The sequence below is a fragment of the Herpailurus yagouaroundi genome, unplaced genomic scaffold, assembly GCF_014898765.1.
Source record: "Herpailurus yagouaroundi ecotype Mexico unplaced genomic scaffold, PumYag 202, whole genome shotgun sequence".
NCBI lineage: Eukaryota > Metazoa > Chordata > Mammalia > Carnivora > Felidae > Herpailurus > Herpailurus yagouaroundi.
The window spans coordinates 511,144-530,477 of record NW_024412433.1 but is presented as its reverse complement, the minus strand read 5'-3'; the positions used below and the strand labels follow the sequence as shown (position 1 = coordinate 530,477).

General features: G+C 51.6%; 1 protein-coding gene across 1 annotated transcript in view; it reads right to left on the bottom strand.

Annotated features, from left to right (window-relative positions):
* HDLBP (high density lipoprotein binding protein) overlaps positions 1-19,334 on the bottom strand; it is a 72,608-nt gene that overhangs the window by 19,818 nt on the left and 33,456 nt on the right. The window contains exons 2-12 of the mRNA XM_040450389.1: positions 14,931-14,995; positions 13,632-13,744; positions 12,093-12,250; positions 10,650-10,865; positions 4,966-5,172; positions 4,666-4,881; positions 3,937-4,143; positions 3,697-3,804; positions 2,295-2,399; positions 1,845-1,923; positions 74-213 (exon numbers count right to left, since the gene is read on the bottom strand). Of these exons, the coding sequence (XP_040306323.1) occupies positions 74-213; positions 1,845-1,923; positions 2,295-2,399; positions 3,697-3,804; positions 3,937-4,143; positions 4,666-4,881; positions 4,966-5,172; positions 10,650-10,865; positions 12,093-12,250; positions 13,632-13,707 (1,512 nt within the window). The 5' untranslated portion in view covers positions 13,708-13,744; positions 14,931-14,995. The remainder of the gene's footprint in view (positions 1-73; positions 214-1,844; positions 1,924-2,294; positions 2,400-3,696; positions 3,805-3,936; positions 4,144-4,665; positions 4,882-4,965; positions 5,173-10,649; positions 10,866-12,092; positions 12,251-13,631; positions 13,745-14,930; positions 14,996-19,334) is intronic.

Sequence of the window (19,334 nt, the reverse complement as noted above, 5' to 3'; positions counted from 1 at the left end):
GAGGGTACCCTGCAGAGTCACCCAGCAGGCACAGGTGCACCCCTCCCCAGCAGGGCCTGGCCGTAGGTCTCACCATCCGAGAGGCAAGCTCCAGCAGCTCCCGCTTGGCCTGCTGCACACCCTGCGGGTCCCCCTCGATACGGATCAGGTTGCTCTTCTCACTGTCAGGAGGGATGCGCACGGACACCTTGTACTGGTCTTTGATTCTGTTTACTTAACAATACAACAAGAAACACGTTTTAGACTCAGAATCTATTATGTTCCACTAGTGATTAACCACCCAGCAGAACAGGACTAAAGCCCCCCACTCACTGGTCTCACAAGTAAAGGGGGTGATTAAGCCTTCGGTGCAAGACCCTCCATTCTCTCAAATGTGCTGGGTATGGTCTTTACCTAGACGGACCATGCAGGTGTCACCCTGAGGATGTCACGTGACGGACAGCTGGGGCCTCTCAGTGGATGAGGTTTCCCTGGCCTGGGCTATGGCTGGGGCTTTAGAATACTTAAAAGATCCCAGGGGTTTCTAAGGTGGAAGCAAGTTTGGGAACCGAACCACTGTGTTCTCACGTCATAAAATTACTCTCAAAAAAACAAAAATAACCGAAGGGCACCTCCCAATGACCACCTGAGGGCTCCACGGAGGTCAGGCTGCTGCCCAGAGAGACCCCACCATCAGCTGGGATCCAAATCAAGACTTCACTTCTTTGCCAAACAAGTTGAGTTGAAAACCCTCTGTCATCTTCTTTGAACAGAGACCCAAGCCCCCACACCCTGGAGAGACCTTATCCCAAGAAACAAGGCCTGCATTTTGCCCAAGCTCCTTAGGGGTCACAGAGGAGGGCTGCGAACACACACAGAGACAGCCAGGACATGTGCTATTCCAGGGTGAAACCACGTAGGACAACAAAAGCCAAGGACTCAGAAGCCAGGTGAGAGGTTTCAGATCGTGAAAGAAAAGGAGGGGAGAAACAGAACCAGAAAGCGAAGAAATTAACCTGTACCGCACGGGGGGCCCCACACTCCCGGGGAGCAGACACTGGCAATTTGTGTCAGAGCTACGAGTTTTTACGTTAAGACACCCCAGAGTTCATCCACACACGCACACACAAATCGAGTTACAGCGTGCGCGAGGCTTCAGCAGTATGTGCAAGGAAGCTCCATCAGGAGGTGTTCTGTGTCTGTGGACTCTCGCTGGTGTTTAAAATACCCCAGAACACAAGACTGACACCAAACACGGCACAGCTGACAAGCTCACATTACTATGAACAAAAACTGGACCGTATCAGGCAAAAACCAAAGAGGACACACTCACAGGGCATCCTGTCTACACGGCTGGGGTCCCTACAACCTAGGGATGGACCCAGGCTGGGATGTGTGCTGCCCTCTCACCTCCTACTACAGAGGAAACATAGGGACAAGGAAAGCACTGTAATGTGTTGGGTGGCCTCACAGTAAACCAGGCCAAGGAGTGGGTTTTAGAAAACATCCTTCATTTGGGCACAGCCCTCACTCAACACACTTCTGAGGAACCACGCTTGCGCTCCTGATCAGACAGAGCTCACCTGGGCTGCCGTGATTATCGCTTGCCCAAAAGAACCCCTCCCTGTGCCCGTGAGCCCAGACATTTCCTGCTCCTTGGGGAGCCCTGCTAGGCACCCATTCGGTAGTGACTAGAAAACCAGTGACGTTACCCCATCAGGCTCGGCAGTCCTTCACTGTGACCTCTGACCAGGATGGTCATGGTTACCTCCAGACCAACCACAGCCCGAGGAGAAGAGGAGTTCAAAGCCGTACGACCCAGCCTCAACCCCAGCACCACCCCCGGCGCCATCAGCCGCACTCACTGTTGGCCCCGCTCTTCCCGATGAGGTGCCTGTGGAACTTGTGGTCCACGTTGATCTCCACATAGTCCATCCGGGTAATCTGCAGGAGGAGCACAGAATGGGTCCGGAGACAAACTCTTGAGGCCATGGGATGAGCCACAGTCTCAGACACCAGCAAGAACCAAAGTCCAAAAGCCGGTAGCTGTTGCCATGTTTTGTCACTCAACTGTCGGGCATTGTTCCAAGACTGTCCTTCCGGCCCACTTCAAAGACCCTTCTTCAAAACAAAGTCTCCTCCATCCATGAACCTCCTGGACTTGGCCAGGTTCTAACCGCTTCAGAACCTGTTACTCACCCTGGGCTACCCCTGGGTAGCCAGGCCCACCCACGTGATGTCTGACTGGCAAGCGAGGACATTCCAGCCACGGCCCTACTTCACCAGCACCCACAATGTGCAGGGGGGCACCTTACCAGGTCTTTGACCATGGCTTCAATCTGTTCCTGGGCCACGTTTACATCCTCTGTGGGGCCTTCCAGAGTGATCTTGTCCTCACCTTCCGTGAACTCGATGTGAACCTACCACATCAAAATGAGGAAAGAGATGGCCAAGACGGCACGGCACAGCGGCAGTGCCCTGAGAACCTGCGAGTGCTTTCCTGAGGCAGCGGCCAACCCCACCTGCTTCATATAAACGCACGTCCAGAGACACCACAGGCGGCTGAAGAGGGCAGCTGGGGGACACCCGTTATTTCGGTACTACTGTGATCTAATCATCTTTGCTTCAGTAAATGTGGGAACTGTAAAATCCTCCACAATATGCCTACCACCCAAACCACAGACCTAGAGCACCTCAACACCACTTTCCCCACTGTTTCGCTGTGGCACTTTCCCTGTTACAGGCCTACTCCTCTTCGCTTACAAAAAGAATGAGACGTGAGACAAGTATTGGGGCACCTGGGTGACTCAGTCGGTTGAGCGTCCGACTTCAGCTCAGGTCATGATCTCATGGCTCTTCAGTTCGAGCCCCGCGTGGGGCTCTGTGCTGACAGCTTGGAGCCTGGAACCTGCTTCGGATTCTGGGTCTCCCTCTCTCTCTGCCCCTCGCCCACTAGCATTCTGTCTGTTTCTCTCTCTCAAAAATAAACATTAAAAACATTTTTTTTAAAAAAGTCAAACAATGAGGACAAGCATTAGGGAGGAAATCTGAGCCCATGGAGAGCTGCCTGAAGGTGGTCCACAGGCAAGGCCAGCCCTGTCCCCGCTTACAACACACCAGGCAAGAAGGCAACGTGTGACAAGGGCGTTAAGGGAGAGTGGCCCCAGGAAGCAGCTGCATTTGTGTGAACCAGGACCCTGAGCCTAAGGGAAACATGAAGAAGTCAACTGGAAACCCGCTGTGAGTCGGAGGGTGGTACAAAGGATGTGCTCCCGCGCAAGTCAGCCGGGGTAAGTCCACGGGGAGCTGTGGTCCCCTCCGGAAGACCAGGAAGACGTCAAGGACGGAAGTGTAAAGCATGAAAAGGCTGTAACACCGCACTTCAAACAAACGGCGCACGTGTGCTCTTCCAAGTTTACAGACATAACCATCGTGAAGTTACTACGCCCTAATACAGGAGATCTTTCCTAAGGTATCCACGACACCTAACAATACACACAGCTTCTGATTAAAAAGATCAAAAGAATGACAGATACATTAAAAACTTTATTATGTTCTTCCTCAGCCACCCATGTAAACGGACTGTCACAAACAGCAACTGACTTTTAAAAACCGTGCCACAGTCTTCAGAGGCATGCCCCAAATAAACAACAAATGTCAGCAACGGGATGACAAGATCAAAAACTCAGAACGAACACATCCGCAAGGCCCCCTCACCTTAGGCATCTGCTGAGTGATCTTGGCCAGGTTCTGCCCTTTCTTGCCAATGATGAATCGGTGAAGCCAGGAAGGAGCGGAGACGGACGATACCGTAAAACTGTTGGCCTAGGAAACCAGGGGGCAGAGCAGCGGGTTTGCGGGGGCCAGGTCACGCGTGTTCATGCTCACCAGAGCCAGGCGTGCGCTCCCCCGACGCGGTCCCTGCACCCAGCGCCCAGTGTCGCACGCGGCAGTTACCTTGGCATAGACTTCAGTCAGCGCCTGCCCCAGCTTTTCAGGCTCGCCTCGAAGTATCACAGTCTCGGAGATGCTGTCTGAGGGTGGGATCTCCACAGACACGCCTGTTCTTTCCAGGATCTCCTGTAAGGAATTGCCCTTGGGCCCGATGACATACTTGTGCTGGGACTTCTTTACCTCCACAGCGATGGTTGTGGTCTTCTTTTTCTAAGAGCACCATGAGGGAGTCAGAAGGGAGGACTCAGGAGGAATAGGTGGGAACAGAACACTGTCATCAAAGAAGGGGGGAGCAAGATGCAGAGCCTTACATACTCGTGAGCCCTTGCAAGTGAAGACGGGGACCAGCCAACCCCCAGAACCTCCTCTGATCAAGGGCTGGGTTTCATCCTCACAAGAATCACCTGAGAATTTAACTCAAGCCCAGACTGAAAAGTGCAAGTCCATGAGGTGAGGACACCGAGTCCTCCCCCTACCTCAAGGAGTGAGTATGGGGACTCCATGACGGGGACTCACAGCAGACAGCTAGCTCCAACATTTGACTGGATCTGGGTGCTGCATCCAGCCCAGACATCTAGCTCCAAGCTCTGTCCACTCTTTCCCTGCCCAACAGCTCCACCTGCTAACTAACTGGAAACTGAACTCATCTGGGCACAAGAGGGTAAGAGGCAGGGGCTAGACTTCAGCCACACCTCCAGATGACAGTCCCCACACTCTCTGCCCAACCACTACCTTCTCCTCATAAATCTTCTTGATGCGAGCCACAGCCTGGGCCAACTGCTCCTTCTCTCCAGTGAAGACAATTTCTGTCCGGTTGACGCTGGGTGGGGGGATGTTGATGCGCGTCCCTGTCTCCTGCATGATCTCACCAACAAGTCGGTTATAAGGCCCAGCGATGAAGGGGTGGAATGCCTTCTCCACTTCCAGCCTCTCGACAGCACGTTTGTCCTGAAAAGGACAGAACAGAACCATGAAGGCACAGCTCTTGGGCTGAGGCCAATGCACACACACCAAGCCCTCACCTGGCCCCACCTGCTCAGCGGAGATGAGCAAGACTTCATGGCGAGCTTTCTCGATTCCTTCTTTGGTACCGGTGATCCTGATCTGATTGCTGGCGTCATCTGGGCGTGGGATCTGGATTTTGGTTGCAGTTTTGAGCTCTAAGTCTTGCAGTTTCTCTCCATTTTTGCCAATAACAAAGCGATGGTGTTCTTTGGGAATGGCAACAGTTGCTGAGGCCTGTAAGAGGAAGAGAGGCAGAGAAAACAATAGTATTTGTAGGTCCTGAAAAAGCATTATTTCTCCATGATATTCTCTCCGCCTGAAACGCCATTCTTGCCTGCCAGTGCCAGCCCATCCTTCAGAACACTCCCAGGTTAAATAAACATCATGGTCTTGGGGACGCTTACCCTGACCCCAAGGCTAGGAAAAGTTCAAGTGCAATACACCCCCCCAGGACCCCATGACACATGCTCTGCTGTCATAGTTAGAGGTACTGATTTGTTCAACAGCTTCTCGACGCAATGAGCCACCACGAGAACAGGAATATTCAAGAATGCGGCCTTGTTCTCCACTGCCATGACTGCCAACACCATCCTGGGACATGGTAGGAAAGCAGGTACATAACTGACTAACCACATTAATTTTTGTTTCTGGAATACTAAGCTATTTTTATTTTCAGACATAGACCTATATCCCTAATAAACTCTTTTTCCTCTCTTTTACAACCAGTTAAAACAGACAACTTGTCTGAGGAAATAAAATAGAAATAGTCCAAAGCCTTCATCCAATGAGTCCAACTGCTAGAAATCAAGCAGGTTCCTGAAGTCCCAAAGAGCCAGGAGGACACAGACTCCCAGTCTTCCCAACTCTGTGCAGAAAGTACGCACTAAGACGACTTAAAAAAGAAAAGTGTTAAAGCTCCCAACACTGGTGTAGCAGAAACTCCCGTATCAGCCACTTCCCCCTTCCCCCAAAATACCGTCTTATAGCAGACTACCTGACGTTCAAAACAAAAACATCATAGAGACCACATAACAAGACCTCACTTCCCAACCAGCACAGAAAAAGACCACCGGCTTGTTACACATTCTGATCAGCTCACGTTTGCTCCAAAAATGGATCAATGAGGAAATCAGTTTATATAATTCATCATACCACTGACGTGTCATGACGTTGACGTAAGAAGAAAAATCAAACGATCACCTCCAGAAAATTTAAATCTATTTATGATTTAAAATGTGCAAGAACATGAACATCAATGGATGTGTTACTCCTGTAACATGACAAAAGGCATGCCCCCTACTCAGCCTGTATTTAACGGGAAGTACCCACTGAGGTCTGCCCCCCCTAACCTCCACTGCAGGGGGTCACCACAAAAGGAAACCCAAGGAAGCAAAGCAGGCACAAAGATGAGACAGGGAAGAGGCACGGGCCTGTGCCTTCCGGAGCCCCGGGAAACTACAACTTTATTAAACGTCTAAGGTCTATAACAGGGAGAAGAGCAGCACCAAAGCAGCTTTATCTTATGCTAACGGCAACTGGTTAGAAGACAGAATGCAAAAGAAGGGCCATTTCTGACAGGCCAAAAAAAAAAAAAAAAAAAACAAAAAACCACAAAGTAGCTAAGTAGACACAACCCAACATAAGAGGTGGGGTCCCTGCACTAAAACTCACAGGACGGGGGCGCCCGGGCAGCGCAGGGGGGATCCGAGCACTAGAACTCACAGGACGGGGTGCCCCAGTGGCACAGTCGTTAAGCATCTGACTCAAGCTCAGGTCATGACCTCACGGTTCATGAGTCCGAGTCCCGCGTCAGGTGAGCCCCACTTCTCTCTCTCCCTTTCTGCCCCTCACACACTTGTGCCCTCTTTCAAAAAAAAAAAAAATCACAAAACACTCCTTTAAAGCTCTAATGCAATTTTGAGCAAAAGGTAGATCATAAAGTTTTGCATGGCAGAACAAAAGAGAAAGGCACAAGGAAAATCTTGAAAGAGGACAGTACGGGAAGGGTACCAGTAACTGTACTAAATATAAATAATATAAAACTACTACCCTTAAAACAGAATATTAGCACACAGAAAGACAGACCAACAGGTCAGAACTGAAAACCCACAAACAGAAACAAGTTAATACGGAAACGTAGGACTTCATAAAAACAGCCACTCAGGGGGTGCCTGGGTGGCGCAGTCGGTTAAGCGTCCGACTTCAGCCAGGTCACGATCTCGCGGTCCGTGAGTTCGAGCCCCGCGTCGGGCTCTGGGCTGATGGCTCAGAGCCTGGAGCCTGTTTCCGATTCTGTGTCTCCCTCTCTCTCTGCCCCTCGCCCGTTCATGCTCTGTCTCTGTCCCAAAAATAAAAATAAACGTTGAAAAAAAAAAAATTGAAAAAAATAAAAAAATAAAAAAAAACAGCCACTCAAATCACTGGGGAAAAACTCTTTTAAAACTGGTGTCGACAACCTAACAGCCATATGGAGAAGAATGAAACTGGATGTGCCCCTCCCCCTGCTGGTAAGAAATTCCAAACATCCAGAACAAAAAGGGAAGAACACCCTTCCAGGCACCAGGAAAAGATGAAGTTTCTCATAATCCAGAAGTGAAACAGTTTCCCAGTGAAGACTCAAAATAACAACAGTAATGAACATGACTACACTTGAATAACCCGTCACACAGCAAAACACACCAGGGTCAAAAAACAAATGGCCAACTAGGAAGCGTTATTCATAAGGTGTATTACTGGTGCAGGTTTTTAATTTTTTTTTTTTAACGTTTATTTATTTTTGAGAGACAGAACACGAGCAGGGAAGGGGCAGAGAGAGAGAGGGAAACACAGAATCCGAAACAGGCTCCAGGCTCTGAGCTGTCAGCACAGAGCCCGACGCCAGGCTCGAACTCATGAAACGAACCATGAGATCATGACCTGAGCCCAAGTCAGACGCTCAACCGACTGAGCCACCCAGGTGCCCCTCTGGGGCAGGTTTTAAGAGCCCTAATACACTGAGCAAGGTAGACTCTTTAACTTGATAGTGAAGGCCAAAGAACAAAGAGCACACAGAGCAAATGCAAAGTCTGTATTAAACAGACACTCAATCCTGAGCGCCTGGGTGGCTGAGTTGGTTTAGTGTCAAACTCTTAATTTCGGCTCAGGTCATGATCTCCGGGTCGGTCGTAAGATCAAGCCCCATGTCAGGCTCTGCACTGACAGTGTGGAGGCTGCTTAAGATTCTCTCTCTCCCCTCCCCCACTCACACTTTCTTTCAGGTAAGTAAATAAAACGATTCTGCTCATCTGAAAAATCCAAATTAAAAGTACACTCAGCTACTTTCCAGAAGGCCAAAAGCCCAAGCATCTGACAGGCGGGGCAAGCCTGTGGGGCAGGCCCCGGGTGCACCTGGGGGCCAGGGCTTGGCTGCTACAGAGAAATTAAGTATGCACTGCCCTCAGACCAGCCCAGACCAGCCACCTCACTGCTAGGAAACTCATCTTCGGACAGACAGGGTAAAACAGGAAATCCCATATGTACAAGGTTTTCAACCAGACACACTTATAACAGAAGTCAGGGAGGCACCCAAATGCCCATCAACAGGAATGCCTGAACAACTTCCAGCACACGCACAGAGCACTGCGCACCCAAGTAAGAAAGGAGAAGAGCCACTGTTTGCTGATACGTATACATCTCCAAAAAATACTCAGGAAAAAACAGGATGTAGGGCAAGGTTGATTACAGCAAGTTATCTTTTGCTTCTATTCTCAAACCCAAACAAGGGAAGGATAAATCAAAGACTAAGAATGGTCACCTGGCAGGGGAGGGAGATGGGGGGGGGGGGGCCCCCCGCGGAAGCTGTCTCTGACAGAATCTTATCACACAGCTCTGACTCTGTCCCAACCTAACTGTATCTCAGGATGAGAGCATGAACTCCTTCAAGCAATTTTAAGACTCCATCACCTTTCATCTTAATTAGAACTACCAGTTTGCACTCATGCAACTTCCTAATAAAAAGGCACAGAAGGGCACCTGGGTGGCTCAGAGAGTTAATCGTTTGGCATCGCCTCAGGTCAGGATCTCGCGGTTCGTAGGTTCGAGCCCTGCGTTCGACTTTGTGCTGAGAGCTCAGAGCCTGGAGTCTGCTTCGGATTCTGTGTGTGTCTCTCTCTGTCCCTGCCCCCTCATGCTGTCTCTTCCCCTCTTCTCAAAAATAAACTTCAAAAACAATTAAAAAAAAAAAAGGCACAGAGTTCCTGGATGAACAGTTGACTTTACGTCTGTGGCTACAGTTGGCCTGCACGTCTCTGTGTTCGAAATCAGGGCATGATGGACACGAATGATCACTCCAGAAGGCGGCAGGAGGCCAAACCAAAGGGGGTCCCACTGTCCAAAGGTGATGCAAACTTCACCATAAAGGACTAAATCAACACATCAAAAGTTCATAATGACAGTGAGAAGATTCCCGGGTCCCCCGTGAAGATGCCAGGGTGCCATCGTAGTCTGAACACTGACTCAACAGGTGGCAGAGGAAAGTTCTTCACAAGAAGACCAAGTTAATGGGGAGGGAGTTAGAAAACTGCCATCTGCACCCCACTGAATTTAAGCCGTCTGCAGATGATAACAGTACTAAGCAAAAGATCAGGAACTTTATTAGTGGATGGATTTGCTGAAAACTGGAGTCTAGTCTTGGAATCAATTAACCACCACACAGGACCACCCGCAAGTTTCCTTGCCGAACAAGTTGAACATCAAAGTAACCAACCCCTGGATCTAACCCCCAGTTTACAGGAAGTAACAGTCGACGGTGGGACAAAGCAAATACCTGCTTATCCCAGAAAATCAAAGGCACCAAGAAGAGGAGGGGAGGGCACTACTGAGGAATCAAAGAGGGCATGAGCACAAGACGCCCAGCAGGCAGGCCTGGTGTGGATGCCGATTTGAACTCCAAAGACAACTGGAGATAATTAATGTAAGAAGTCCACAGACTGGGCTTAGTATGTATATATTATGAAATTACTATTACTTTTAGGGGTGCCTGAGCGGCTCAGTCCCTCAAGTGTCAGACTCTTGACCTCAGCTCAGGTCACGATCTCACAGTTTGTGGGATCAAGCCCCACATCAGGCTCTGCTCCAACAGCATGGAACCTGCTTGGGATTCTCTCTCTCCCTCTCCCACGCACACTCATGCGCTTTCACTCCATCTCTCAAAATAAGTAACACACTTAAAAATTACTGTTAACTTTAATGAGTAACAGCCTGGTAGATTATACTTTTAAAAAGGTGGGGGGTAGATTACAGATGAATGTATCTGGGATCTGCTTTAAAGTAAAGGGAGGTGTAGGGGGAGTGGAGTGGGTTAGGTCTTCTCCCGCCCAGTGCTCACTCACAAAATACTCAAATATTCACTGACCAGTAAACAGCAAGTCTGAGAACTGATTACATGTCAGCAGCAAGGTGAAGTGCTGCCTCTGTTTCAGGACATCGGTCCCTGAAGCTAGTGGAGAGTTAGTGACTTTCCCATGGCCCACAGGACGGGGTGAGTGAGAGTGTGGACAGCACAGGGCAATTCCCCTCCTCCCTGCTAAGTCCCTGCTCTTGCCCCACAGCCCCTCATCTTTTAGCCACAACATTCTAGAGCCAGCTCCCCCAGGAGTTTGCAGAAGATCAGTGGCAGGTGGGGAGAACCCCCATTTCTCCACCTGCTCAGGAGAACTCAGCTGGGGACCCACCTGAGTCTGCAGTCTAGCAACAATGTCCTTCCGGGCTTTCATGACAGCATCCAGCTTCCCCGACACCATGATGGAGAGGCCCTGGTCTTTGGCGAGAGACAGCTCCAGATGGGCGCCGGTCCTCTGCATGATCTCCAAGCAGATTTTTGCTTGTTCACCTTCTCCAAACTGGTTCATGTCCTTGTATTTTCTCTCCTCCAGGGGCACATGGAACACCTGCTCAGGAAAAGACAAAAAAGGGAAGGTAAAGAGATCAAGAGACGGAGAACACTTAGGTGCGAAGGCACCGAATACAGAGTCAAGAGCCTGAGTCCGCAGACTCCTAAGTATCCCGCCTCCTCCCCTCCCTTGCTCTACAGCCAGAGAGGGGGTGCCGCAGAAAGCACCTCAGGGCAGGAGGCCGCCCTCCAGTGAAGACAACTATACCCCGATACAAATGGACAGCAAGGAAGCACCAGGTAAGAGCGCAGTGAAGGAAACACACAGGGAGGTAAGAGGGGCTGAGGGACAAGGAGACAGAGAAAAGCCATACTCAGAGGGGAGAGTGAGCAAAAGGGAGAGGGCAATAAAAAGGGGGCACATAAGGGAGCAGCGTGAGCACGAGGGGGTGCTGTCCGAGCAGGAGAAAGGAAGGAACCGGATTCCCCAGCCCACTCTGCAGCAAGATGAGGGCAACAAAGGGTTCGGGCAGAGGTAGGCACGTGGACTGATGACTCAGGACGCTCCAGCTGCTGGACGGAGAAGGCACTGAGCAGAGGCAAGAGTGGAAGTGGAAGGAACCAAAATGACTCTTGGTTTTGGGCCTGAACCCCTGAGTAAAACATGGTGCATTTAATAAGATTGGGAAGACTGGGGAGACACCAGGCCTGTGTCAGATAGCTGCCGGAAAGGTGGAAAGACCCAGGATGCAGTCGGTTAGGAGGTTGAGGCTCAGGGGACTTCTTGGCACATGGGTGGCAGGTAATCAACAAGCACGATCCGACAAGAGTTCACATGGGAGACGGGGTTCACCTCACCAATGTCCCAGGTCAGGAGAGCAGAGAGATGGACTAGTGAGATCAAAGAAAGCCACGGAAATGGGTGTCCCGGAGCCAAAAGGAGAAGACTTGCTTTGACATGGGGGGACAGAAGGCAGAAAAGACAGACAAGTTCCTGTTGGAGCTGGTGATGTGGAAAGCCACTTTCAGCAGTTAGGAGCAGAGACTGGATTGCAGCAGAGACTGAAGAGCCAAGGGATCCGCTCCTTCTGAGCGCCAGGGCTACGCGGTGGGCGTGAGGACAGCTGCCCCAGCAGTGGGGAATGATCTACCCTGAAAGCCGCACCCCCCCCCCCCCCCCCCGCATGCCCAAAGCATTCCCATTTCTGTGTGTTCAAAACCCACTCCCTCAGGTGCTACCACTTCCTACTTGGAATGGCAGAGGAAGAAAGAACGGAGTTTCTACCTGAGTGATGACGGAAGCTTTGATGGGCCGGATCTTGTTACTCCAGGCGCCAGCAGGCTCCTGGGCGTTTTCCAAGCAAGCCGATTTCTCAGGGAGTGGAGGGAAGGCATCTTTGTAGGTTGGAGGGTCGCTCTCCTCTTCTGAATTTAAAGTAGCAACTGGACCAGCCGACACAGATTAAAAGGAAGCACACCACTTTCAACATTAGACGAAAAAGACACTTGGAGAGTTTTAATGTCAAAATAAATCAATAAAAGAGAGCAACAAAACATTAATTGTGAGTGACACTCCACCCCCATCTCTTCATTTAGTGACGGTAAAGGGCCCTGTGAGCTCACCAGGCCCAGCACCCTCAGGTTCAGCATGTGGCCTGGAGGGGCCAACCCCGACAGCAGGTGCCGTACTCCTCCCTGAGTGGGGTGAGCCCCGTGAAAACAGGCCTTACCACAAAGAATTTGAGCCCAAGAGTCTTCTAATCCTTGCTTACAGAATCACAACTACGACAACGCCTGGCACATAATCAACCCTTAAATATGCAGAACAGAATAATGTCAGTGCCCACTCAGCACTGCCCTCGAGACCCGCCTCCGCGGCAGACCCCGGCCGATCTCCCACTGTGCTGACAGTGACTTGTGCAGGAGCTGCCGTCTCTGACCACCCCCTCCCAACTGCACAGGAGCCAACAAGCCTGGTGGAAACCGGGCCCCGGAGCATTCATCACCTCCATCCCCCACAGAGCCCTAATCATTCACGGTTTTTTTGTCCCATTCACCAGAGCTCCGTGAAAGCAGGAGCGGGGCTGTTCTGGATCCCCCCCGAGTGCCTCGGCAATGGCAGCGCCCCGCAAAAACCACTGTGAATGGATGTGCACACAGAGCAGGGAGATGACCTTTGGAATGAGACAGGCCTACGTGCCACTCCGGGCTCACCACTTCTGGCCACGTGGCTGTGCTATCCCAGGACGCCAAAAAGCCTCCGCGCTGACAAGCAGCCGGGTCCTGTCAGTGCCTGGCGTCCCTCATCTAGAGAGGGAAACAACCCTACGGGCAGCTGGATGGCGCGTGGCAGTGCTTGGGTCTCCACTGCCCTAGCAATAAATGAGCACTCGAAACACGGCCAGTGGGACTTACAAAGTGAAATTTTAATTAAACTTAAGAACTGATAGTTGATTCAGTTATTAGAAAACGTTGAAAGTTGAGAACAGACTGGAATAGAAAACCCTACTCTCTCACCTGAAAATTTTATAGAATCTGCATACAGATGAAGGATTATAAATGAGAATTTAGCATTCAAATTAAATTATCCTGTTTATGTAAATACACACCAGATCTTGAAGGATTTTAGCTCAACACAACTGGGAAACAGCAATTCTGAAAAAGAATCCCGTTAATTCCCAGTGACCACAATCACCGGCTTTCCAGAAAGCGGTCCACAGTTTGAGAGTTTCTGTATCCAGAAATACTGGCAGAAAGATCTGACAAAGATGCCGAAGGAGCGACGTCTCAGAGTGAAGGAGAAAGGCACAAAAGGGGCCGTCACCTTTGATCTGCTGCGGAACCAGCCCACTTCGGTGTTCAGCAAAGCTCTCTTGGGTCAAAACTGCAACGGAGCTCATGGTTGATCTCGCGCCCGCGCACAATCCGGGTGAGCCACTGAAGCAGGAAGGAGGGAGTCAGAGAGAAGAAAGTCAAGGCACAGCGAGACCGTTAAGCTTGGCGTTTCGTCCAGGTGTTTAATCGTTTCACCGGCAAACCACACCATTCTCCTCACAACCTGTGAGGTACCAGGACACTCAAACTTTCACCAAGTGATGAAAGGCAAAACGCAAGTGAAGGAGGGTCCGTGGACAACTCTCCCCTCCGAGTTTGGCCGCTAAGTGAGGAGGCGGAGGCTCCAACTGAGCGCTCCAGTCCCATGAAGCCCAGGGGCGGCGAAAGCCTGCAGACCGACACCTGGACAGCCATCCTAACATCTGCCTCAGATATTCCGGGGGTTGGTTCACCCGCATGCCTCCTAATGCTCAAGAGATCACGTGACAGCTGCTACCAAAAGCCAATCAAACAGCGTCTGCAGGGATCTCAGGCACCACGGGCACTACAGGCAAGGCCCAGGGCACCGCACAGCTTGGCGATGCGGTCTGGTCCACGGTGGGGGATGGGGAGCAGCTTCTTTCACTGGAACAGCAAGAAGCAGGATGGGCAAGTGCCTCTGACAGGTGGGGGCTGGGGATTCTTTGAAGTCCTGTGTCTCAGGGGTCACAGGGGACCCGCAGGTATAAAGTTCCTCAGTCCAGGGAAAGAACCATGCAGTCTCTGCCTCCAGACCTGCTGCCCGGGCACCCCGTACTCAGCGGGACTCCAGGGCTCTAAAAGCCACAGCCCCTTATTTGGAAAAGGGGGCTCTTTCAGCACGGAAGCCGTGGTGTTTGCTTCCCCCTTTCAACTCGAGGCGAGCTCCACGCTGCTGTGAGAATGAAGAGCCCACTTTTTTCACACAATAACGCACCAATCTGTATGTACCACTGTGGCAAAAAAGTAGTAAGAGAGCCAACTGATGGAAAAAAGTGAAGTTTTTGCGTCATTCTCACAACTCAGAACTCTTCCTAAATCCAAGAAAATTAAGCTCTACATTCCTAAAGAGAACACAACCCAAATTCAGACGATCCTGACTAAACACAAAACTTGAACACAGTCATGGAAGCCAGACGACACACCTGCAGGGCACACGTGCATGCCGCCCGAGTCGCGATGTGGAGCCACAAGTCTCTCTGAACCACTAGAAACGTGTGCACGCACGGCTCTGGGACGGGAAACCTCTGGAAAAGACGGTCAAACTTACCAGCAAAGCGGTCAGTAGCCAGAGAGTCCGTCCCGAGGCCGCCTCTGTCAGCCTGCCAGTTTTTGCTGGTGTGGGACAGGAAGGGAGCGGGAGCGAGAAGAAAACCAGAGAGAAGTTACTTATCTGTATTCTACAACCCAGGTCCGTTTACCTCCTAAACAGAAAAGGGCGCGACATCATCTACACTTCGGTATTACCACCAACATTTAGACAAGTTTTTTGGGAAAAAAGGGAAAGCTCTCTGCCCTTAGGCTATCAGTTTCAAACAAAACCTATCACAGTAAAATGTAAACCATCTAGAACTTTTAGGGGGCAATTTTTCCCTGGAACGGAGTGAGCCCTTAACACCGAAACTTTTCAATTGACCCATTTTGAAGTAAAATCCTTACAAACTTGATGGTCTGTTCTCTTGCGTGGTTGACGAATTTCTCCTGCACCCCTCTTAATCTCTGACTGCTAACCCAGGAGGAAAAACATTCTGTGACACAAAACAGAATGTGGACCTCGGGGGGCTCCTCCTGAGCATCTCGGGGTGAACGAGAGCTGCTGTCTTCATGAGCTCGCTGTGCCTTGTGGTTACTCTGTTCCCGTTGTTATCCTGTAAAAGTCCTCTGGTCCCTTCTAATCCACTGGGGATTTAGAAACCAGGCCATAAAATAGCAGGGTTGGAAGGGACCTTCAAAGGCCATCTGGGGAGGACCAAGAACCACTCTGTGAAGTAAGAGGGTGTGGGTCACCTTGCCTTAGGGACTTTGGGAGAGTGAGGCTGCCAGGTAGGTTACCTGCCACTTTATGCAAACCAGCACACACACAGGGACAAGGTGCGAGAAGGTGGACTTTCCAACAAAGGTTGGGTATGTGTCTGAGATGGGAGAATCGACAGCAATAATAAGAACATCCTGCTACCTAACTGTAGAATAACATCCCCAAATTCTTGCCTGTGATACGTTTAATTCAGGAGTTAGGAAGACAATTCATGGCAATCAGGGGTGCACCAACAGACTCAGGTCTCATTGTCCAGCAGCATTTCAGAAATTAAAACAGAAACAAACAAAACAAAACAAAAAACAAAAAAAACAACAACTCTAAATGCAAGGCTTCAGTCACACGGGGAAAGTGCCACAAGCCAGAGGCCAGAGCCTCTCTGGGGCCCCAGTCCCACCAGATCCTGGTGTGCACCCTAAGGCAGAGGGAGAAAAGTGGAGACAAACTGACCAAGACAATTTTATTTAAGAACCCGTCTCCAATAATTCTAACCCGCAAGTCCTACTGAAGACTAAGGCTCTTCCATTAAATCAAAGTACCAGAGCAGCACGTTCACATGTTGATTTTGACAAGGTGCAGGAAGTGAGCACTCCTTGCAATCCCACATGTCTGGCCAGGGCACACTTAGCTAGTCCAGGCACAAGATGGAGGTGTTCTAAGTCAAAGCACCGACAGCGAGGCCAGGACCCAGGCATCCACCCTGCCTTTGTCGCTCAGAACTCCCACGTGGGTTGCACCTGCCCTTTTACCTGCCAACCTTGCATCTCAACAGCCTCCCTCCCACTCCAGGTCATGAGGAGTCCCTGTTACTTCCTAAAACCCTCAGACACCCCCCTAGTAACTCAGGTTCCCCACATGATCGACTAGACCCACACCCTCTTCTCTGTGCACCTACTGACCGGTCCTCTTGCCTTCCTTGACAGGACAAATCTTCCGTGCCTGGTGAAAGCCACACAGCAACCCTGCAAGGTACAGTCACTGTCCATATCCCCTCCAGCCACAGGTCTGTGACAAGCAATTCCCACTCTGCACCTAGAGTCACGTTAGAGGACGAATTCCTGAAGGTCCCTGCTGAGATAACTCACACACCTTTCAAAAATCCATTCCAGCTCGCTCTTCCATGGGACCTTGTAGTGCGAGAAACACAAGAAAGGATCGCACACCTACTAACGTACCAGAGCAAGAGCCTGTCCCAGAGCCTCTAACACCCCCACGTGCACACAGGCCCCCGGGGCAACAGAAGGACAAGTGGATCTCCAGAAAACTCCAGACTTGTTTGACAGGATACACTGGGTCTCGTCTCCAGATTGCCAATGGTAGTTTATCACAGCTGGAAATGAATGGATCACAACCAACAACAGAGTTAACATCTGGGGTTTTGATATCCTCAGATAAGATGGCTTTTTTTTTTTTAAATAAACTTCTCAAAACCCTGTCTTAAGGATCCATTTTAAGTGCATACTTGATGACCCTTCTCTTAAGGCTCTGCTCTAAGATTTTATAAAAGGCTGATCTCAGCCCTCCTAACGTGCTCGCAGCATGACAGTCTACCTGCCTCTACGTCTACAAATCAGCACCAGAGAGACTGTTCCCCACAGCTCTATGCCCGCCCCAGCCTGCTCCCCGCAAGCCCTCACTCTGCCTTCACGGACAACACACAGCAAGAGGACTCCCACTCCAGAGTCCTTGGACGACCGCACAGTGACCACTGCTATCTTAAGTTCGCAGGAGCCCTGACACAAGCCCCACCATCGAGGAGTACAGGCCAAACACATGCTATCGCAGGTCCTCGACTGATGTACTAACACTACTCAAATCAGGCTTGAAAGGGACCTTCAGCAACCTTTGAATACCACCGGACAGGCCCCTGCACTGCCTTCCAAAGGAGCCTCGCTCCACCTCTACACAGCTATCAGAATAGCGTGCTGTATACAGTGGCAAGATCCACAACTTTATTCCCCCTTCTCGCCACAGAGAACAAGGACGCTCTTTTCTGCAAGATCGCTTCAGCCTCGTGGAGCGGTCTCCTCCGGGTTTTCCCCAGATCGCCCCAGACCCTACATCATTTTGCTTGTTCTCAACTACTTTCCCTGCAGGAAGCATTCAGATCCACTTAATGCAAATCTTCAACTATTCTCACCCTGGACTTTAACTCTTGTTTCCCAAAGTTTAAGTGTCCACAGGGGGGAAAAAGGCACCTCTCAAAATATAACTGTGCAGCAGCAGAGCTAGAACCAAAGGAAAGGGGACAGACAGAAGCAAAGAGAGAGAGAGAGAGAGAGTGTGTCCTCTGTGGCAGGGAGCTGCAAGCACTCCTGACTGCTGCGTGGGAGAAACACAGTCACAACGTCCGTGGATCACATCTGGAACTCGGTCCTAACAAATACACCACAAAATCTTTAAAGAGAGAATTTTACTTCCTTTGCTTCTGGACAAGTACATGTGCATTCCCTTGTGACCTTGTCAATTACATTTCCCCAGCGAGAAGTCTATGCAGGGAGAACTCCCGAGGAACAGAACAGAGAGGTACGCCCGGGCCACCTAACAAGCTCCTGCTTCACGCGCCAAGACAGGACTGAATGTGCTTGGTACTAAACACCCGCAGTGCAAACTCAGACCTCTTTCCTCTTCTTCCAAGATTAAAACCATTTACTTTTATGCCTACAGTAAGCCTACAAGGAAAACCGATTTTTTCTCCAACATACTTCTCAAGGCCCACACGCCGAACTTGAGAACAAAAACGCGCTCCCCACGGGCCAAAAGTTCGAACGAGGGCCAGGTGAGCGGCTCCCCCAAGTTCTGAAGTCGGCACCCGTCCCGCAGGAGGAACTTTCGCAGATGCCACCTCAGCAGGCCCTCCCACAGGCCACGCGAGCCCGCGGGCGGGGACAGGCTTAAAGGAGCAGTAACGCGCTCGGCCTCCCCGCCTTTCATCCAAATTCGGTATTTTTCCGTAATGCACTTTTCGTGCGCCGACCCTGGGGTGCGTCCAAGTAGCACTGCAGCCCCCCAGGGCAGCAGACCCACCCGACCACGTAGGCAGGCAGCAGGTGAAGGTGCGGCTAGGCCTGCACGGGGCCCTACCGCCCTGCTGGCCCCAACCCTGCCCTTCGGGACCCGCGATGCACCCCCAGCCCTGCAAGCCTCCCCCCAACCCGAGCCGGGGGAGGGGCGCGCGAGGGGGGGTGGGAGGGGTCAACTCAGCGGCCGGACGCCCACGTCAGCGGCCGGGGCCCAGGTCGGCCTCCCCTCCCCCACCCTGGGCTAGGGGGCTGGGGGGGGAGTGGGCGGCACGGAGAGAGAGGGACTTCGTGGGGGCGGGTGCCGCAGAAGGCGAGGGTTGGGGGTGGGGTGGGCGCGGGCCGGCATCGCGGACTCGGGAAAGTTTCTCACTCTTCCCAAGCCGGCGCTGCGGCCCATGCGCAGTGGTGACACGTAGCCGCCCCCCGGGCCGGGCCGAGCGGCGGAAGGGGAGGGGGCGCCCGGGAAAAGGAGGGGGCGCCCGGTTGGCGGCGGGGGAACGGGGGAGGCGGCCGCGGCCCCTCCCCCGCCCGGCGCTCCACGTCGGCAGCCCGCGCCCCGCCCGCCCCGCGCCCCAACTTCCCCGCGCCGCCGACCCCCACCCCTGCTCGCGCACGA